Here is a 14,881-nt window from a genome sequence, read left to right as displayed (position 1 = left end):
GTGAGTCCAAGACATTTGCTTACAGAGGGTTTGTTAGCCATGCTTGATAGGTGCCTTTCTGATGATGCTTCAGTGTCTTTTTGAAGGTTTCTTCCAATAGATTAAAATCTCCACAGGTTGCAGTGTATGTTGCTTAAGGTCTTTATCTCCAGGAAGTATTCTGTTGAGAGATTGTTCACCAGAAACATGGTTATTTTTGATAGAAGCAATTAGACTTTTACAACACTGAAGTGTTGTCTCCTTCAATAAGTTGTGAATCCAAAGAGGCAAGGAAGGGCTAGGTACATCGAGCACCCTGTGACTGTCTCAAAGGGTAAGAGTTTTTGAGTTCCAAAAGGGGTAGAGCTGAGATTTAGAAGGATCAGTGGTAGTGCTTTTTTGGCCAAGGTGTTTGGAGGGTCTTTCCAAATTTGGCCACTTCAGTTTTAATAACATTGTTGGTGAGTTAGACTGAACCAGAGCATTGAGCTGTAAGCACAGTGAACACATTGTTGGAATACCTGACCAATAAAATGGGTTCCTTCAAAACTGAAATTCAAGAGGGATTTCCCAAATAGGGATAATCTCTTCCAGAAGGACTTAGGCTGAAGAAAGGCAATCGCCTGTTTATAGGGGAAGGCCTCAGTCCAGTGAGAAACATAACATAATTAAAACATGGTATGACTAAAACATATTCACACCCACGAGACAGGTGTAACTGTATGAATGTCCAATTGCCAAAACTTGAATGGCCTAATAGGCAATTAAAAATATCCAGGAACTGTGAGAATAGGCTTTCCTGAGTTGTATTTTGGTCAAGTGGAACAAGTAAGGGAGGCACTTTTTGTAGCTTTGCTGACATTTCCTACCAGTATTGATCTATGAATGCTATCGTTTTACTGGGGGACCAAGGGTTTAATGCATGTAGTATGGTTAAGAGTGGAAAATTGGAGCCTCTGGTAAGACTGGATTGTCATTTGGTTCAAGCCAGAGCTGCTTCTTGTCGTATGAATAATTCTAGACTTTCCAGTCTTGTTTCTTCTATTTGGGGGCCAATTGTTGAGTTTCTCTTGCCAGTTTTTCTGAGTTGTCATTTGGAGAAATGTCTCTGGACCATGATAGATCTTTGGCTTCTATCAGTTCCGTTAAGGGCAGCAAATCTTGTGACAATATCAGCAAGGTGATTCCCTTTAGAGTCAGTTTTAGAATGCCTTGGAATCATAATCATATCCAAGGTAGTAGGTGAAAGTATAGCATCCAACAGCTCCTGAACATAAGGCCCATTTTAGAATTTGTCTCCATTGGAAGTCAGGATGCGTCTGCTTCCACAGCATTCCAAACTCAGGAGCCATTTCAAAAGTATATCTACTGTCAATGTGAATGTTGACAGTTTTGTCTCTGGCTAGGGTGCAGGCTTGGGTAAGGATGTACATCTTGGCTTGTCAGGCTATGTAGCTAAAGGTAAAGGTGCCACTTCAATGACAAAAACGTGATCTAACATATTTGGCACAATATTTACCATTTCCACCTTTCAAATAGAAACCCTCAGTGAATCATGAGAAATCAGCATTACCCAAAGGAGTTTCTAGCAGATCATCTAGAGGGGTCACAGGAGGTGACCTGTGAAGGTCAAGTAGTCTGAGGGACTTTGTGGATAACAACAGTAGGGAGGAGAGTGGCAGGGTTAAGTTCTTCAAAAGCAAGCAAGAATGCTGTGGGGAGCAGTTAGCAACATGATTTCCTCAGTGTCCTTAAGCAAGAGGCTATTTTTTTTTTTCAAAAGATTTATTTATTTATACAAGAACCGGGGTACAGGCCAGGTGCACGGGAGGGTGAGAGGATTCACCAGAGACAGAGTGGGGAACAGAATAGGCAGACTGACGAAATACACTGCTGAGGGGAGCAGTGGGCGAGACAGGAGAGGCCTGCCGCGCCATGTGGGAATCTCCCTGGCCGGCCGGGAATTGAACCCGCGCTGCAGAGGCTGCAGACAGCTTCAAAGCTCTGCGCTCAACCGCCTGCACCACCAGGGAGGCCCAAGCAGAAGGCTTTAAGGCAAGGAGTTATCTTTGTATCACAGGGTGCCAGTTGTTGAACGTGCCCTCTGGGTCAATGGTGAACACCACATTTCTGGATGACTACTCCAAGGGCGTTCCCTTCCATATACAAAAAAGGAAGGAGTAAATGTGATCATTGGGGTGTCCAAGGGCTAGTGGTTTCATTAAATTCTCCTTAAGGACTTCAAGGCCTTCTAGACCTTTTCTTCCCATGGAATTTGGTTAGGGTTTTGTTTTTTGTTTTCTTTTAGATAACATACACAGAAGTTTGGCCATAAACAGTTGGAGAATTTGCCCAGAAGGAAGATGATACTGATTCAACAGGGACAAATGATCAGTGTCAGTACAGTCAGTACTAGGACTGTCAGAGGCTAGGCAGTGCAGATGTTAAAGTCATGTAATTCATTTGGTTGGCTTCTTTTTTTTTTTCCCCAATGGCTACCAAATTATGTTATTTGAAGGAGTGATGCAAAGGAAAGATTTAAGCAGATGTTTTTGTGCAATTTATAGAAAAGGTAATGGTAACCCCAACATTCATGCACAGCCTTGGTGACCAGAAAAGGCACACCCCTCACTATAGGAAGTCAGCCCAAGGCTTAGCTTAACTCTCCTCACTTTCTCCCAGTGTGTTCTTGTCAAAGAGAGAGAGAGACCACCATGCCAGGATTGGGGACCCCATCTTGTGCAAGTTGATTACATGGTCACCCAATTCTTTGATGCATTTCACCTGCTCATCCAGATAATGAGTCTTCAGGAAGTCACACAAGTGGGGTCATATTGTCAGTGCTATTTTGGGCTGTTCCAGTTGGTGCAGACTCAGGCTTTTCCCCAGTGCCACACACACCCCACTGCATTGGGCCCATCATCACAGTTGAGTTTCTTGGTATTCTGGAAGAAGATCTGGCTATCTTATTGGTTCTGCAGCTTCATCAGTTTCTCAGCACATTCCCTTTCCTCATGAGATTAGTGGAGAAAATATTTAGCAAAGTTCTTCAAAGCTACATTGTTGCAGTCAAGTAGTAAGACGTGGAAGGCAGACTCAGGAGGCTTAGAGCTCCTGGTTGACCTGGTGGTTGATGGCGGCCTTGGGGTCCTGGTGGTGGTTCTGGCCACCTGATGGGGACACAATCATCATGGTGGTTATTGAGGAGAAGTGGCAAGGGACTGGGAGCCATCCAAGGGCACCACGAGCAGGAGGCGACTGGCTGGCCAGCCCTTGTCTGTTGGCTGGGTGAGGGACAAGCTTCAGGTTCATCCAAGTCTGTAGAATTGGGAAACCGTGGGGACTAGACTGCTGGTTGATTATTATTTTTTTTAACATTTATTTATTTATTTATACAAGCACTGGGTACAGTCAGAAGCGCGGGAGGGTGAGAGAATTCACCAGAGCCAGAGCGGGGAGCAGAACATGCAGTTGGACGAAATGTACTGCTGAGGGGAGCAGCGGGTGGCAGGAGAGGTCTGCGCACCATGTGGGACCCTTGCCAGCGGCCGGGAATCGAACCGGCATTGCAGAGGCTGCGGGCAGCTTCACAACACAGTGCTCAACCACTGCGCCACCGGGGAGGCCCTGGTTGACCGTTTTGATTGCTGCTGTTAACTTAGAGTGACTCCCCCACTATGGGAGAATGTAATACTACCATGATACTTTTCAAGGAAGTTTCAACCTGGTAAATGAACAGGGGCAGAGGAACTAAGAAAAAAGAATACTTAAACAAAAGAGAATAGACTCGGTGACAAGAACCTTTTGAGGCTTATTAGAAATCCCTACAGTTTGAACCTGATTGCTTTATAATAGTGGTCAGGTGCTGACAGAGAGAAATTCATTCCCAAGCTGAGAGTTATCCCAAGTCAGTTAAGAGGGAGGGCTGGGAAAAGCCCCTATTGTTTCTCAGAGCCCTAACATGGTTGGAATTAAGAGGACACAGGAAATGCTGGTTGGAAGCTTCTTGGTGTTTGAAACACTTAAGTGTGTGACGGTCTTCTGCTGCTTTACAAGTGTCCCAGTGTCCAGCTGCTTTACAATAATGACAGGAATTAGGAGGCTGGTTTTTGTTCCATACAGGGACTTTCATTTGGTGGGATTGGAATTAAGGATTTTTGCCATCTTTTTTTTTTTTAGTTGCCTCTTCTGAGGTACAAGGTAGTTATTTTACCAAATTAACTAGATCTAGAGTAGACATACTTTCCTATTTTACTCTGTTACTTTTGAATAGTAGAGAAAGGTCTCACTTCAGCCAATTAACGCAGTTGAAAGCAACCAAAGATGTAGCCTCAGAAGGAAAACTTGAATTTTATTTGAAAACAGTTTGAAAACAATTTGAAATCAATTGTAGTGATTACTAACAGGTTCATCAGGTTTTTGTGGACAAATCTGAATTTTGTCCCAATCAATGGGCTTAGAAAAAGCTATGGAATTATTTGATAAAGAGAATTTCCTTGTCTCTAGCCAAAAGTTAGGGGTTTATCTAAATCCTTTTCAGGATTTTCCCATCTGGAAAATTCAATATTTAGCTTGACCCTCTCCAGCAAGCATGTGAGTGAACTGCTGTAAGTCCCCAAAACCGGTTGGTAAATTTGCACGGCTAGGTTAAATTTTTCAGCAAACCTGAAAAACTTCTGTTACTTTAGGAAGCTTTTTATTTATTTATTTTTAAAAGATTTATTTATTCATGCATACAAGAGCTGGAGTACAGGCCAGAGTTGTGGGGGGTGAGAGGATTCGCCAGAGACAGAGTGGGGAACAGAACAGGCAGATTGACCAAAGTACACTGCTGAGGGGAGCAGCGGGCGAGTCAGGAGAGGTCTGCTGTACTATGTGGGTTGCTCCCTGGCTGGCCGGGGATCGAACTCGTGCTGCAGAAGCTGTGGATTGCTTCATAGTGCTGTGCTTAACCCCTTGCGTCACCAGGGAGGCCCTAGGAAGCTTTTCAACTATGACTGAAAACTCAGCCTTAGTCTAGGGGAAATAAGAGATTTCAGGTTTATGTGGATCCTCAGAAGATTTAACTTGAAGAGGGCAGGTGGTCCTAAGTTCAGAGAAAGGGGGATCAGAGAGAGAAAGAGAGTGGCTAGGGGAAAGAGTTGGACAGCAGGAGAAGTAGAATGGGGAAAATGAGGGTACAAGGAAGGGTGGGCAGTTCAGATGGGAAAGGAGATGAGGGTGCCAGGGATCTCCATAAAATACCTCAGTACAGTGGGGCCTGAGCACAAACAGTGTGTCCAGAGGCAAAGCAAGTAGGAAAGGGGAAGGGGAGGCCTCCTGAAGCCACTTGGTCTTTTTTTTTTTTTTTTTTAAAGATTTATTTATTTATTTATACATGCACTGGGTACAGTCAGAAGCGCGGGAGGGTGAGAGAATCCACCAGAGCCAGAGCGGGGAGCAGAGCAGGCAGAAGGACCGAAGTACACTGCTGAGGGGAGCAGCGGGCGGCAGGAGAGGTCTGCGCGCCATGTGGGACCCTCCTCTGGTGGCCGGGGAGCAGCCGGGGATCGAACCGGCGCTGCAGAGGCCGCGGGCAGCTTCGCAACCCAGCGCTCAACCGCTGCACCACTGGGGAGGCCCCATTTGGTCTTTTCTTAATTGTTCATTTTAGTTAATTTTAACATTTCATTTTGCAAAGAGGCCATTTTAGACTCCTGATAATATTTGGAGGCCTCCAGGTACTAGCTGAAATAGGCTTTCCATTCAGTTTTAGCAGTTTCAGAGCTAAAACTGATTTAAGAAAAGTTTGGGGAGTTCAAAGTTTCCCTGTAATTGCCATTGGCATTCTGACTTACTTTTGGTTAATTTGATCCTTTTAGTAAGAAATATGTATGAGGAAGGACTGTGGTTCTGACACACTAAGCTAAGCTAATGGGGATCCCCATTTTCTTTTATAATTAGAGTCAGGAATTCCTAAACGGCTAGTTCCTTTTAGGAAACTCCCATTTCCAGAAGGAAATCAGGTCAAAGGCCATGGAGGACTTACACACAAACAGCAGTGTTTCCAATAGGGAAGCAGACTCTATTCAGAGCAGTGCATGCTAAGCCAAGCATTTTCAGTCCAGGGTAGAACCACTGTTTCCACCTGATGGGACCGAAGGCCAGCACTGCTGCCATGAGAGCATTTTGATTTCAAAGATTTGGCCAAAGGTTGACACATTCCTGGTCAGGGGTAGCCTGATTTCTGAATGAACAGGCTAAGTGCCGTGGATCCCCACAGAGAGAACAAGGCCTAACCATAACCGAGAAGAGTTCTGGAATACATAAGCCTCTGGACAGCTCAACACAAAAAGGGCAAAAGGAGACTGACTCTCAGACTCCAGGGTGGTAAGAAGCATTGTGCACAGGGATCAGTGGGCACCAACAACCTCTTTCCTACTAGCCATGTTGTCAAGGGTCATTCTTTGGATCCCATATTGGCCATCAAAGATGGCGACTTTAAACAAAAAGTAGTCGGTTATTTCACCAACAAAATGGGTTTATTTAGAAACAACCACCAAAAGGCAGGGTTTTTAATGTTTAATAAGATAACGATGATTTACAACACTGTCTGTGTATTAGGGGTGTGGGTTCATACCTCTGCAGATCTTATGTTATCACACCATGTCCACCACCAGAGTGCCACCAACCCTCCACTATAGTCCACTGAGCCCCCTCCCCCTGTTGCCAGCCCCTCCCCCTCGCCTCTGGTGTCCTCAGTTCTACAGTCAGATTTCCAGGGTTTGTTTTGGTTTAGTTTTGTAAATGCCTTTGCTTTATTTTTATGTTAAAAGTCCAGCTACATGCACATCCCACCTGGGAGGAGACGGTGGTGTTTTAGAGCCTTGACCCTGAAGTGTGTCTCATAGATCAGCAGCATCAGCATCACCCAGAAGCTTGTTGGGAATGCAGAGTCTCAGGCCCCAGGCCTCCTGAATCAAAATCTGGTTCTTAAGAGGCTCCCCATTTGATTTAGGTGCATAGAATAATATACATGGGAAAGGCACCTTGGTTGCTTGGTTTTAAATTTTCTGTCCATTCACTGAGACAGCCGGTGGCACAGGTGGTCATGGTGGCAATGGATGCTGCTTCCTCTCAATGTCTGAACTTAACTCCTTCTGGGTGAGAGCAACAAAGAGTCCCACCTCGGGGCCACAGTCTGAGTAACCTGCTCTGAGAGGTCAGGGATGGAAATCAGAGATTCCTGAGCCCTTGGAGGCCTCCTGCCAGGTTACTGTGTGCAGTGCGTGGGTGTACCCAGGAAAAGGCTCTGGTTTTCAGGAGAATCATCAGATTTTTCAGAAGTCTGTGATACCAAAGTGGCGATTTAGAGAAGCTCCCTTAAAATGCTTAGGACTAGCCTTCTTTGAATTGTGGACTTCATCCTGCAACACTAGGAAAGCTTACTGAGCAGACATCGTACACTGATGTCTTCGATAATAAAAGAGAAGTGAACATGTATAGTATGATAGTAAGCAACCCCATATGTAGAGAGAAAGAACCTTCCAATCTGAATATTGCCTAGACTCCCATTAAGGAATATACATTCTTTCTTGTAAGACCACCTTCTACCAGTTTTCTGCTAAATATGTCCCTGCCTGGTCAGTATTGATGGCTTAGTATTGGGTTATTGGAAAAGTCATGACATATTTTTTCTGTTTTTCAAGCAAAAATGCATCATGACTTTTCTGACAACCTAGTATAAATAAGTTAATCAGATGCTACCTGGTTTAATGCCAACTCTTCTTCAAATTTTTCCTGGAAAACATTGGGAAAGTGAAGCTATCACTGTATTCATCTCAAAAATGTACCATTTGTCTGTGGGATCCCAGGCCCAGCTGCAAGATGCTCCCTCTGGGCCCCCACCCCCACAAGCATGGTGGCCTGCCCTTCATTCTCTCCCCTGCCTCCTGTTTCAGGCACCGGCTCCAACGCCTGCTACATGGAAGAAATGAAGAACATCCAGATGCTGGATGGGGATGAGGGGCGAATGTGTATCAACATGGAGTGGGGTGCCTTTGGGGACAATGGGAGTCTGGATGATATCAGAACAACCTATGACAGGATGGTGGATGAGCATTCTCTAAATGCTGGGAAACAAAGGTAATTCTGCCTGGGGGAGGAGACACATAAGAGAGTCAGGGCAGCTGCTGTATGCTGCTGTTACAAAGGAAGAAGTTTCTAGTGGGAGTGGGGTTTGGTCAGAGGCTTGGTGACCGGTCCCTGAGATACACTCCTGACCTTGGCTTTTGGCCCAAGAAGCAGGAGAGGGATGGGCCCCCACATGGTACAAGAGGGTTCAGGGTTGAGGATTGATGTCCTGTCTAGGTGCATCCTCTGCCCAGGAATATGCCCAGACTGGGTGGCAATGGTCACACCACTTCCCTTAGTGACGATTTTCATTCTGGAGTATTTGGGCCTTTCTCCTTGCTCTGTTTCTTCCCTATCAGATTAATAGAAACCTCTTGGTCAACAAGTTTTTTTTTTTAGTGGAAGTAGTACACACTTGACCATAATTTGTCAAGGGCAAGGGAAATTCGTAAATGATTGGTGAAGGTAGGGGGGCTTGCCCTCAGGTTGAGGCCAGGGCCCAGCTCGAGTCATCCTTCCCACCAGGGGCCTCCTGCACCACCTAGTGGCTATTTGGAGCACTGCAGCTGAGGACTCAGGTACATAGACCTGAGACAAATCACCCTTTGTAACCCGGATGGGTTAGTCCAAGTATATACTCAGGAGCAAGTATATACTCAAGAAAGGCAAACATATGTTGATCTCTAGTCACTCTCACGATCTTTGTCTTTTTGGAATACCACCTATTTGTTATTTACTTAATGTTTTTCGTTAAATCAGCCTATCTCCTTAGATTTAATGAGGGGGGGAAAAAGAGGGAAAACCAAAAATGAGTATAGTGAAGAACAGTGTTACCTAGAGACTAGTAGATAGGTACCGTTGCCCATCAATGGCTCTAAAAAAAGACCCCCAGGGTTAAAAAGGAAGATCAGGTGTTGCAAAGTGCTAAAGACAGCATCACCCGATGATACTGGCTCCTTGGTGGAGTGAGGACTGGGTGGGAATTGGTAACTGCAGTGACCCTTTCTGGGAGTCAGTGCTATTTCATGTTTTTTTCCATGAACCACCTAATTCTCCTGAGTATCTCGATTCCAGTGGACTCTTCCCAGTGGGGGTGGGGTAGGGAGAGGTACATTGTGTGCTGTGGGAGCATTTAAATCCTTGTCATTTTTTTTGGCCCTTGAGTGTGGAGAGGACAGGAATTAAAAACCCCAAGAACAAGCTGACCTCGGATGTATGCTGGCCTCCTGAGTCCTCCAGCCTGTGTGGCTTTGCACTCTGATGGGTGTTTGGCCGGAACACTGTGCCTTTGTAGAGACTTCCAGAAATCTAGGAACTCTCCTTTTGTCCTCTTGACCTTTTAAGACTCAGCCATATTGTTTGCTTATTTTGCACATATATTATGCAAATATGGAACACTTGCCTGAGAGCCTGGTGCTATGCTGTGTAGGCCTGGGGTCTCAAAGCTGAGCCAGGCACACATCTCATCTTCTGGGGTTTTCACTGGAGGGGTGATGAGGGGTGAACACATGTGCCTTGTTAGAAGGGCAAGATGTGTGGGAGCTGGAATTGGGCAGAAGAAACCATCCTGGGCAAGGAGGACAGGTGTCTTGGGCTGACAACTAGAATGGGATTTTGCCAGGCAAAGGAAGGAGGTTAGGTGAAGAAGGCAGTCAGACATGAATGCTGGTGGTTTCGTGATCCCGGCGAGGCCTAGGATTCCTCAGTCCCTGGTCTCATGTTCTCCTTCTGGGCATGAGGTGAGAGACAGGGGTTACCGAGACTGAAGGTTTTATAGAGATTTCCCAGCCCTTTCCTTCTGTTTCAGGTTTGAGAAGATGATCAGTGGTATGTACCTCGGTGAAATTGTCCGCAACATCTTGATTGACTTCACCAAGAAGGGGTTCCTCTTCCGGGGGCAGATCTCTGAGTCGCTGAAGACCTGGGGCATCTTCCAGACCAAGTATCTCTCTCAGATTGAGAGGTGAGTGGGCAAAGGGCTTCCCTGCAGGGGCCTGTTAGCAGTGGACCTGGCCAGTGAGGGGGTGGTAGGCATCCTTAGGGGATGTTTTGACCATTTGTGAGGATTTTCTCTCTTCCAGGGTAATAGGACCTGAATGGATGCCTGTTGGAATCATATAATTTAATTTGACTACTTTCCTTTTATTATCTTTTATGTTGGATATGTTGATTTATTTGAGATGATGTTTGTTAAGCAGAGGGTCTAGACTTCATTTTAGGATAGTAAAGGTGTATTATAAATATTTGGGGTTTTGAGTCCAAAATTGCCAAGAACCACTGCTCTAGCTCCACTGTCTCCTCATCTTAAAGGCAGCGTGAGGTCCCTGGCTGCCCTGTTTGCACGCCCTACACCACTGGCTTCTGTCTCGCCTCTCCTCATTTAGAGGGGACATTCCACCTCTGCCTTTGCCTTTTTCCACCACGAGTTGTGAGAGAAAGAGGGAAAATGGTCTGTTAAAGCAAAAGCAGTTGTGCCAAAGCCACCTCATTTCCAGAAGGGTGGGAAGAGCAACACTAGGCTGGCTGGAGCTGGGCATTCCTTTTCCTGCTGCCCATATCTGTCACCTGTGTGTAAAACTCATTGCCTACCTGAGCCAAAGCCGAGCTCACCCCTGGAAGAGAAGAGCACAAATCAGGCCACAGTCTGGTGCCATCCATACCAGACTGCCAGACATTTAAAAGTGCTCCTTGCCACTAGGGACAAGTAGGGCCACACTTCCCAGAGAGAATAAATTGATACAACTTTCTGGAAAGCACTTGGCAATCTAGATCAAATGCCCTTTGAGCCAGAAATGTATCCTAGAGGAAAAAGTTGGAGCTACCATAGATTTATAAATAAACTTTATCAGCAAGTTACTTGATGATACCAGAAAACCACAAACAATTTAAATTTATATAAACTGCCTAAATCAAGGTGTTTCCCCACAATAGAATATTACGGCGGCGGTTTCCAATCCTGTTCTCAGGGGAGGAGGTGGCACAATGGTCAAATGTATAAATTAAGGGGAAAAAATCAAGAAAGAAAAACACATATAAAGGATGAGTCCATTTTGCATATCATAAGAACAAAGAGATTACTTAGCTTATTTAGGAAAAATTGACTGGAAGGAAATATATTAAAATGTCGAAGCATTTTCCCCAGTGATAGGATTGTGGACAGTTTTAATTTTCCAATTTTTTAAAATTAATTTTGAAGATTGATTTTATTTATTTATGCATACAAGAAGTGGGGTGTAGGCCAGAGGTGTGGAGAGGTGAGAAGGATCCACCAGAGACAGAGTAAGGAGTAGAACAGGCAGATCTACTGAAATACGCTGCTGAGGGGAGCAGCAGGCGAGGCAGGAGAGGTCTGCTTTGCCATGTGGGTTTCTCCCTGGCCAGAGATCAAACTCGCGCTACAGTGGCTGTGGATAGCTTCATAGTGCTATGACTTAACCCCTTGCGCCACCAGGGAGGCCCCTGATTTTCCAATTTTAATTTTTCTAGATTCACCCAATTTCCTACAATTTAATAGGCAGTACTCGGGGGCAAACATTCAAAAAAGCAAGTAAATGTTATTTTGAAGGTACCCCCACACGATAACCCTATTTATGAATAAGTTTTGGTGATTTGGGTTCAGTCCTTTGGGATTGGCTCCTGGATCACACTTGTGGGTCCTGCCTCACCCGGTCTCCTGGCTTTTGCCCACCACAGTGACCGGTTAGCGCTGCTGCAGGTCCGGGCCATCCTTCAGCAGCTGGGCCTGGACAGCACCTGCGACGACAGTATCCTCGTGAAGACAGTGTGTGGAGTGGTGTCCAGGAGGGCGGCACAGCTGTGTGGCGCTGGCATGGCTGCCGTGGTGGATAAGATACGAGAGAACAGAGGCCTGGACCATCTCAACGTGACTGTGGGGGTAGACGGAACACTTTACAAGCTGCATCCACAGTGAGTGGGGCTTCCGGTCGGAGTGGGCAGAGCTTCCAGGGCTGGCGAATCCCCTTTGTGGTTATGGGACATCAGGATGGGCTGCCTACCTGGAAAGTTCCTCATCAGGACACAGCCAAACGGAAGGTTGTGCATGCAGGAACTGGGGCCTCTCCAAGTAATAGAGCCGCTGTGAAGTTTCACTGGGGTCCTTGGGGAGGCAGAAAAGTGGCTTCTCTTGGCCAGCTCACGACGGCACTTTGGCATGTCCCTCCCCCTACGCCACTGGGCTCCTCTCAGGCCATGCAGAGCCTGGGTGGGCTGAGGAGCAGGGAAGGGGGCATCAGCCTGGTTATCTGCAGTCTGGCTGGAGGCAGGGAAGTGGGCAGAGGGGAGTAAAAGAAAGAGGAGCAGGGCCATTGTCTTGTTCACCTGCGAATCAGTTTGTGAGGAGACTTGGAGGGTGAGAGCAGTTTAGGTCCTGTGGTCTCCTTTTGGTCAAGCAGATGTCACCCATCTACTCTGATCCACATGTGTCTCATCACTTAGTTCCTTGTATAGAGTAATGATATTATTTATTGTCTAAACTATTTGCCAGTGAGGCCAGTGCTACTAATCATTGCGCTAGGTCCATCCATGTAAACTAGGCCATAATGTCAACCCACTTACAAGAATGTTACCCATCTCAGCGCAGGCTGTACCTGCTCACCTCATAGCCAGGGCTTGGGATGGAAACGCCTCTCTTGCTTCATCCCACCTCTGTCCCTCCACCTTTGTATCTGTCCTCCTCATCCCCTGAGGTGGCACACAGGTATGGTTTAGAGGTAGGCTGTGGAACTAGACAGATACTCTCGGATTTAATCCTGTCACTGTCATTTAGGAGCTGCACTCAATTGCTTAATCTCCGCAGTCTCATCTAGCTCTGCAGAGTCACTGGCAGCACTGCCAGTTATGTATGTAAATTGGGGGGCACGTATGTAAATCATAGTGTAATCGTATGGGGGGCACGTAGTGTAATCGTAAATTGGGGGGCACGTATGTAAATCGTAGGTGCTCAGCAAAGGGCAGTCACTTACCTGAAAGAGCCCCACGACCCAGCATCCTCACCTTCGCCTCAGGTGCCTGTGTTGGGCAGCAGATGGGCTGTGCTGTGGGTGCCAGAGGACTAGAGCTGAGACTGGATGCCGGTTCTCCCCATGTGGCTGCTGAACTGACCCAATGCCGGGTCAGCCTGGGCCGGCCTCCGTGGTCCCCGTCCAGGCCCCAGCGTTTCTGCTCTCAGTTCTCGGTCTCCTTTGTTTCCAGCTTTGAGGCTGAGCGTGGCTCGTGCCTGGCCCTTAGAAGCAGTACAACGTGGTTCATTTTTGGATTCTCAGTTTGCCTCTGTGCTGAGCTGTGAGGGTAGGATGGGCTATACCCCCTTTCCTCTCGGCTCCTTCCAGAACCTGCCTGGTTCTAAGCCATGCCCCCTTGATTCTTAGGGTATCTTAGTGTCTGCAGGTGGGTCCATTGTCTCAGCTTCCTCTGCCTCCCCCTGCATTTGTTTTTCTTTTATCTCTTTTAGCTTCTCCCGAATCATGCACCAAACCGTGTCGGAACTGTCACCAAAGTGTAACGTGTCCTTCCTCCTGTCCGAGGACGGCAGCGGCAAGGGTGCGGCCCTTATCACGGCAGTGGGCGTCCGGCTCCGAGAAGAGAGGAGCAGCTAAGAGCCCTGGGCCCCGCCCGCTGCCCTCCAGCACCTCTCTCTTCCAGCGGCCACCCCAGCCTCCCGGCAAGCTGTGCTGGGAGCCGCCTGCGCCCTGGCTGGCCACCGCCACAGCGGGGAGGAAACAAAATCCAACTAATGGCGTATAACGTAGGGTACAAAATAGAGTGTGTGCTGTTGATAATCTCTCTCACCTCCAGATCCCCCTCACCTGCCCTGACACTCTGCATGATTTGATTTCAGCCTGGTTATACGTTCCCCATGCGTGAAGTTTAGTGGCATCCATTCCTAATTTCTGCATTCATCCAGCAGAGTTATTTATTGGCTCAAGATGAAAAGTCACCATCTGACAGGCCTGCTGTGCCACTGCAGCCTGTCTTGGGGACACATCCTGTGTGAAATGTATCAACACCAGCAGACACTGCCGGGACCCCTCCCCTGGGGCACATTTGCTGCTCCCTCCTTCCCAGCAGCTGCTGCTGGCTGGCTTCGCGAGGGGCCCATGGGGATGTGTCAATGCCACTGAGTTGTGTGTCCATGGAACTGGTCATCGCCACATTGTGACAGTCTTGACAGTCTTGAATCTTGTCTGTCTTGTGGGGGGGAGGTGGGCAATCCTGCGGGGAAGTGTCTTGTCTCCATTTGGGTAAAAGGAACCAACCATCCATGCCCTCATCGGAATTTCCCATCGCTTTTGTGAGCCATGTTGTATGACCTAGTAAACTTTGTACCAATTCAAAGACCCGAGTGATGCTTAATGCTTAGGGAGGGGGAGGACATCTTGGGATGCAGCAAAACCCCACCCCAGAGGATTTTTGTGGCCTTCTTTGTCAGGGTGAGAGTTTGAAACAAAGATTGTGTCCCCCAGGTCCCAGCCTTCATTGGGCATGGCCTCCCTGCAAATTATCACAGCAGTAGCCTCTCCTCTTGTCTTCCAGCACCTGCACTCCTGTTTCCCTGATCCAGCCCCACGGCCCTACCCCAGGGAGGCTCCAGCAGCCCCACCCCAGCACGTTCAAGGTGAGGGAGGTAAGGCCCCTGTCCTCCTCACCGGTAGTTACAACAAAGAGAGAGTCAACCTGGCTTCCAGGGGGCTGTTTGGATTCAGTGAGAGGACAAGCAGCTCTGACCCTCCCCCTGCCCCTTCATCATCTTGTTTGTCAGATCCAAGATGAC

At 47.3% G+C, this 14,881-nt stretch overlaps 1 protein-coding gene across 4 annotated transcripts in view; it reads left to right on the top strand.

Annotated features, from left to right (window-relative positions):
- HK1 (hexokinase 1) overlaps positions 1–13,706 on the top strand; it is a gene marked incomplete at both ends in the record, with an annotated part of 75,069 nt that extends 61,363 nt beyond the window's left edge. For all 4 annotated transcript variants that reach the window (XM_084246193.1, XM_084246192.1, XM_084246194.1 and 1 more), the window contains 4 exons: positions 7,920–8,103; positions 9,899–10,054; positions 11,785–12,018; positions 13,562–13,706. In XM_084246193.1, the coding sequence (XP_084102319.1) occupies positions 7,920–8,103; positions 9,899–10,054; positions 11,785–12,018; positions 13,562–13,706 (719 nt within the window). The remainder of the gene's footprint in view (positions 1–7,919; positions 8,104–9,898; positions 10,055–11,784; positions 12,019–13,561) is intronic.
- Between the last annotated feature and the right edge of the window lie 1,175 nt (positions 13,707–14,881).

The sequence above is a fragment of the Talpa europaea genome (assembly GCF_964194135.1).
Source record: "Talpa europaea genome assembly, chromosome: 10".
Classification (NCBI taxonomy): Eukaryota; Metazoa; Chordata; class Mammalia; order Eulipotyphla; family Talpidae; genus Talpa; species Talpa europaea.
Note: the sequence above shows the minus strand (reverse complement) of the source record. Positions and strands in the feature narration are given on the sequence as shown.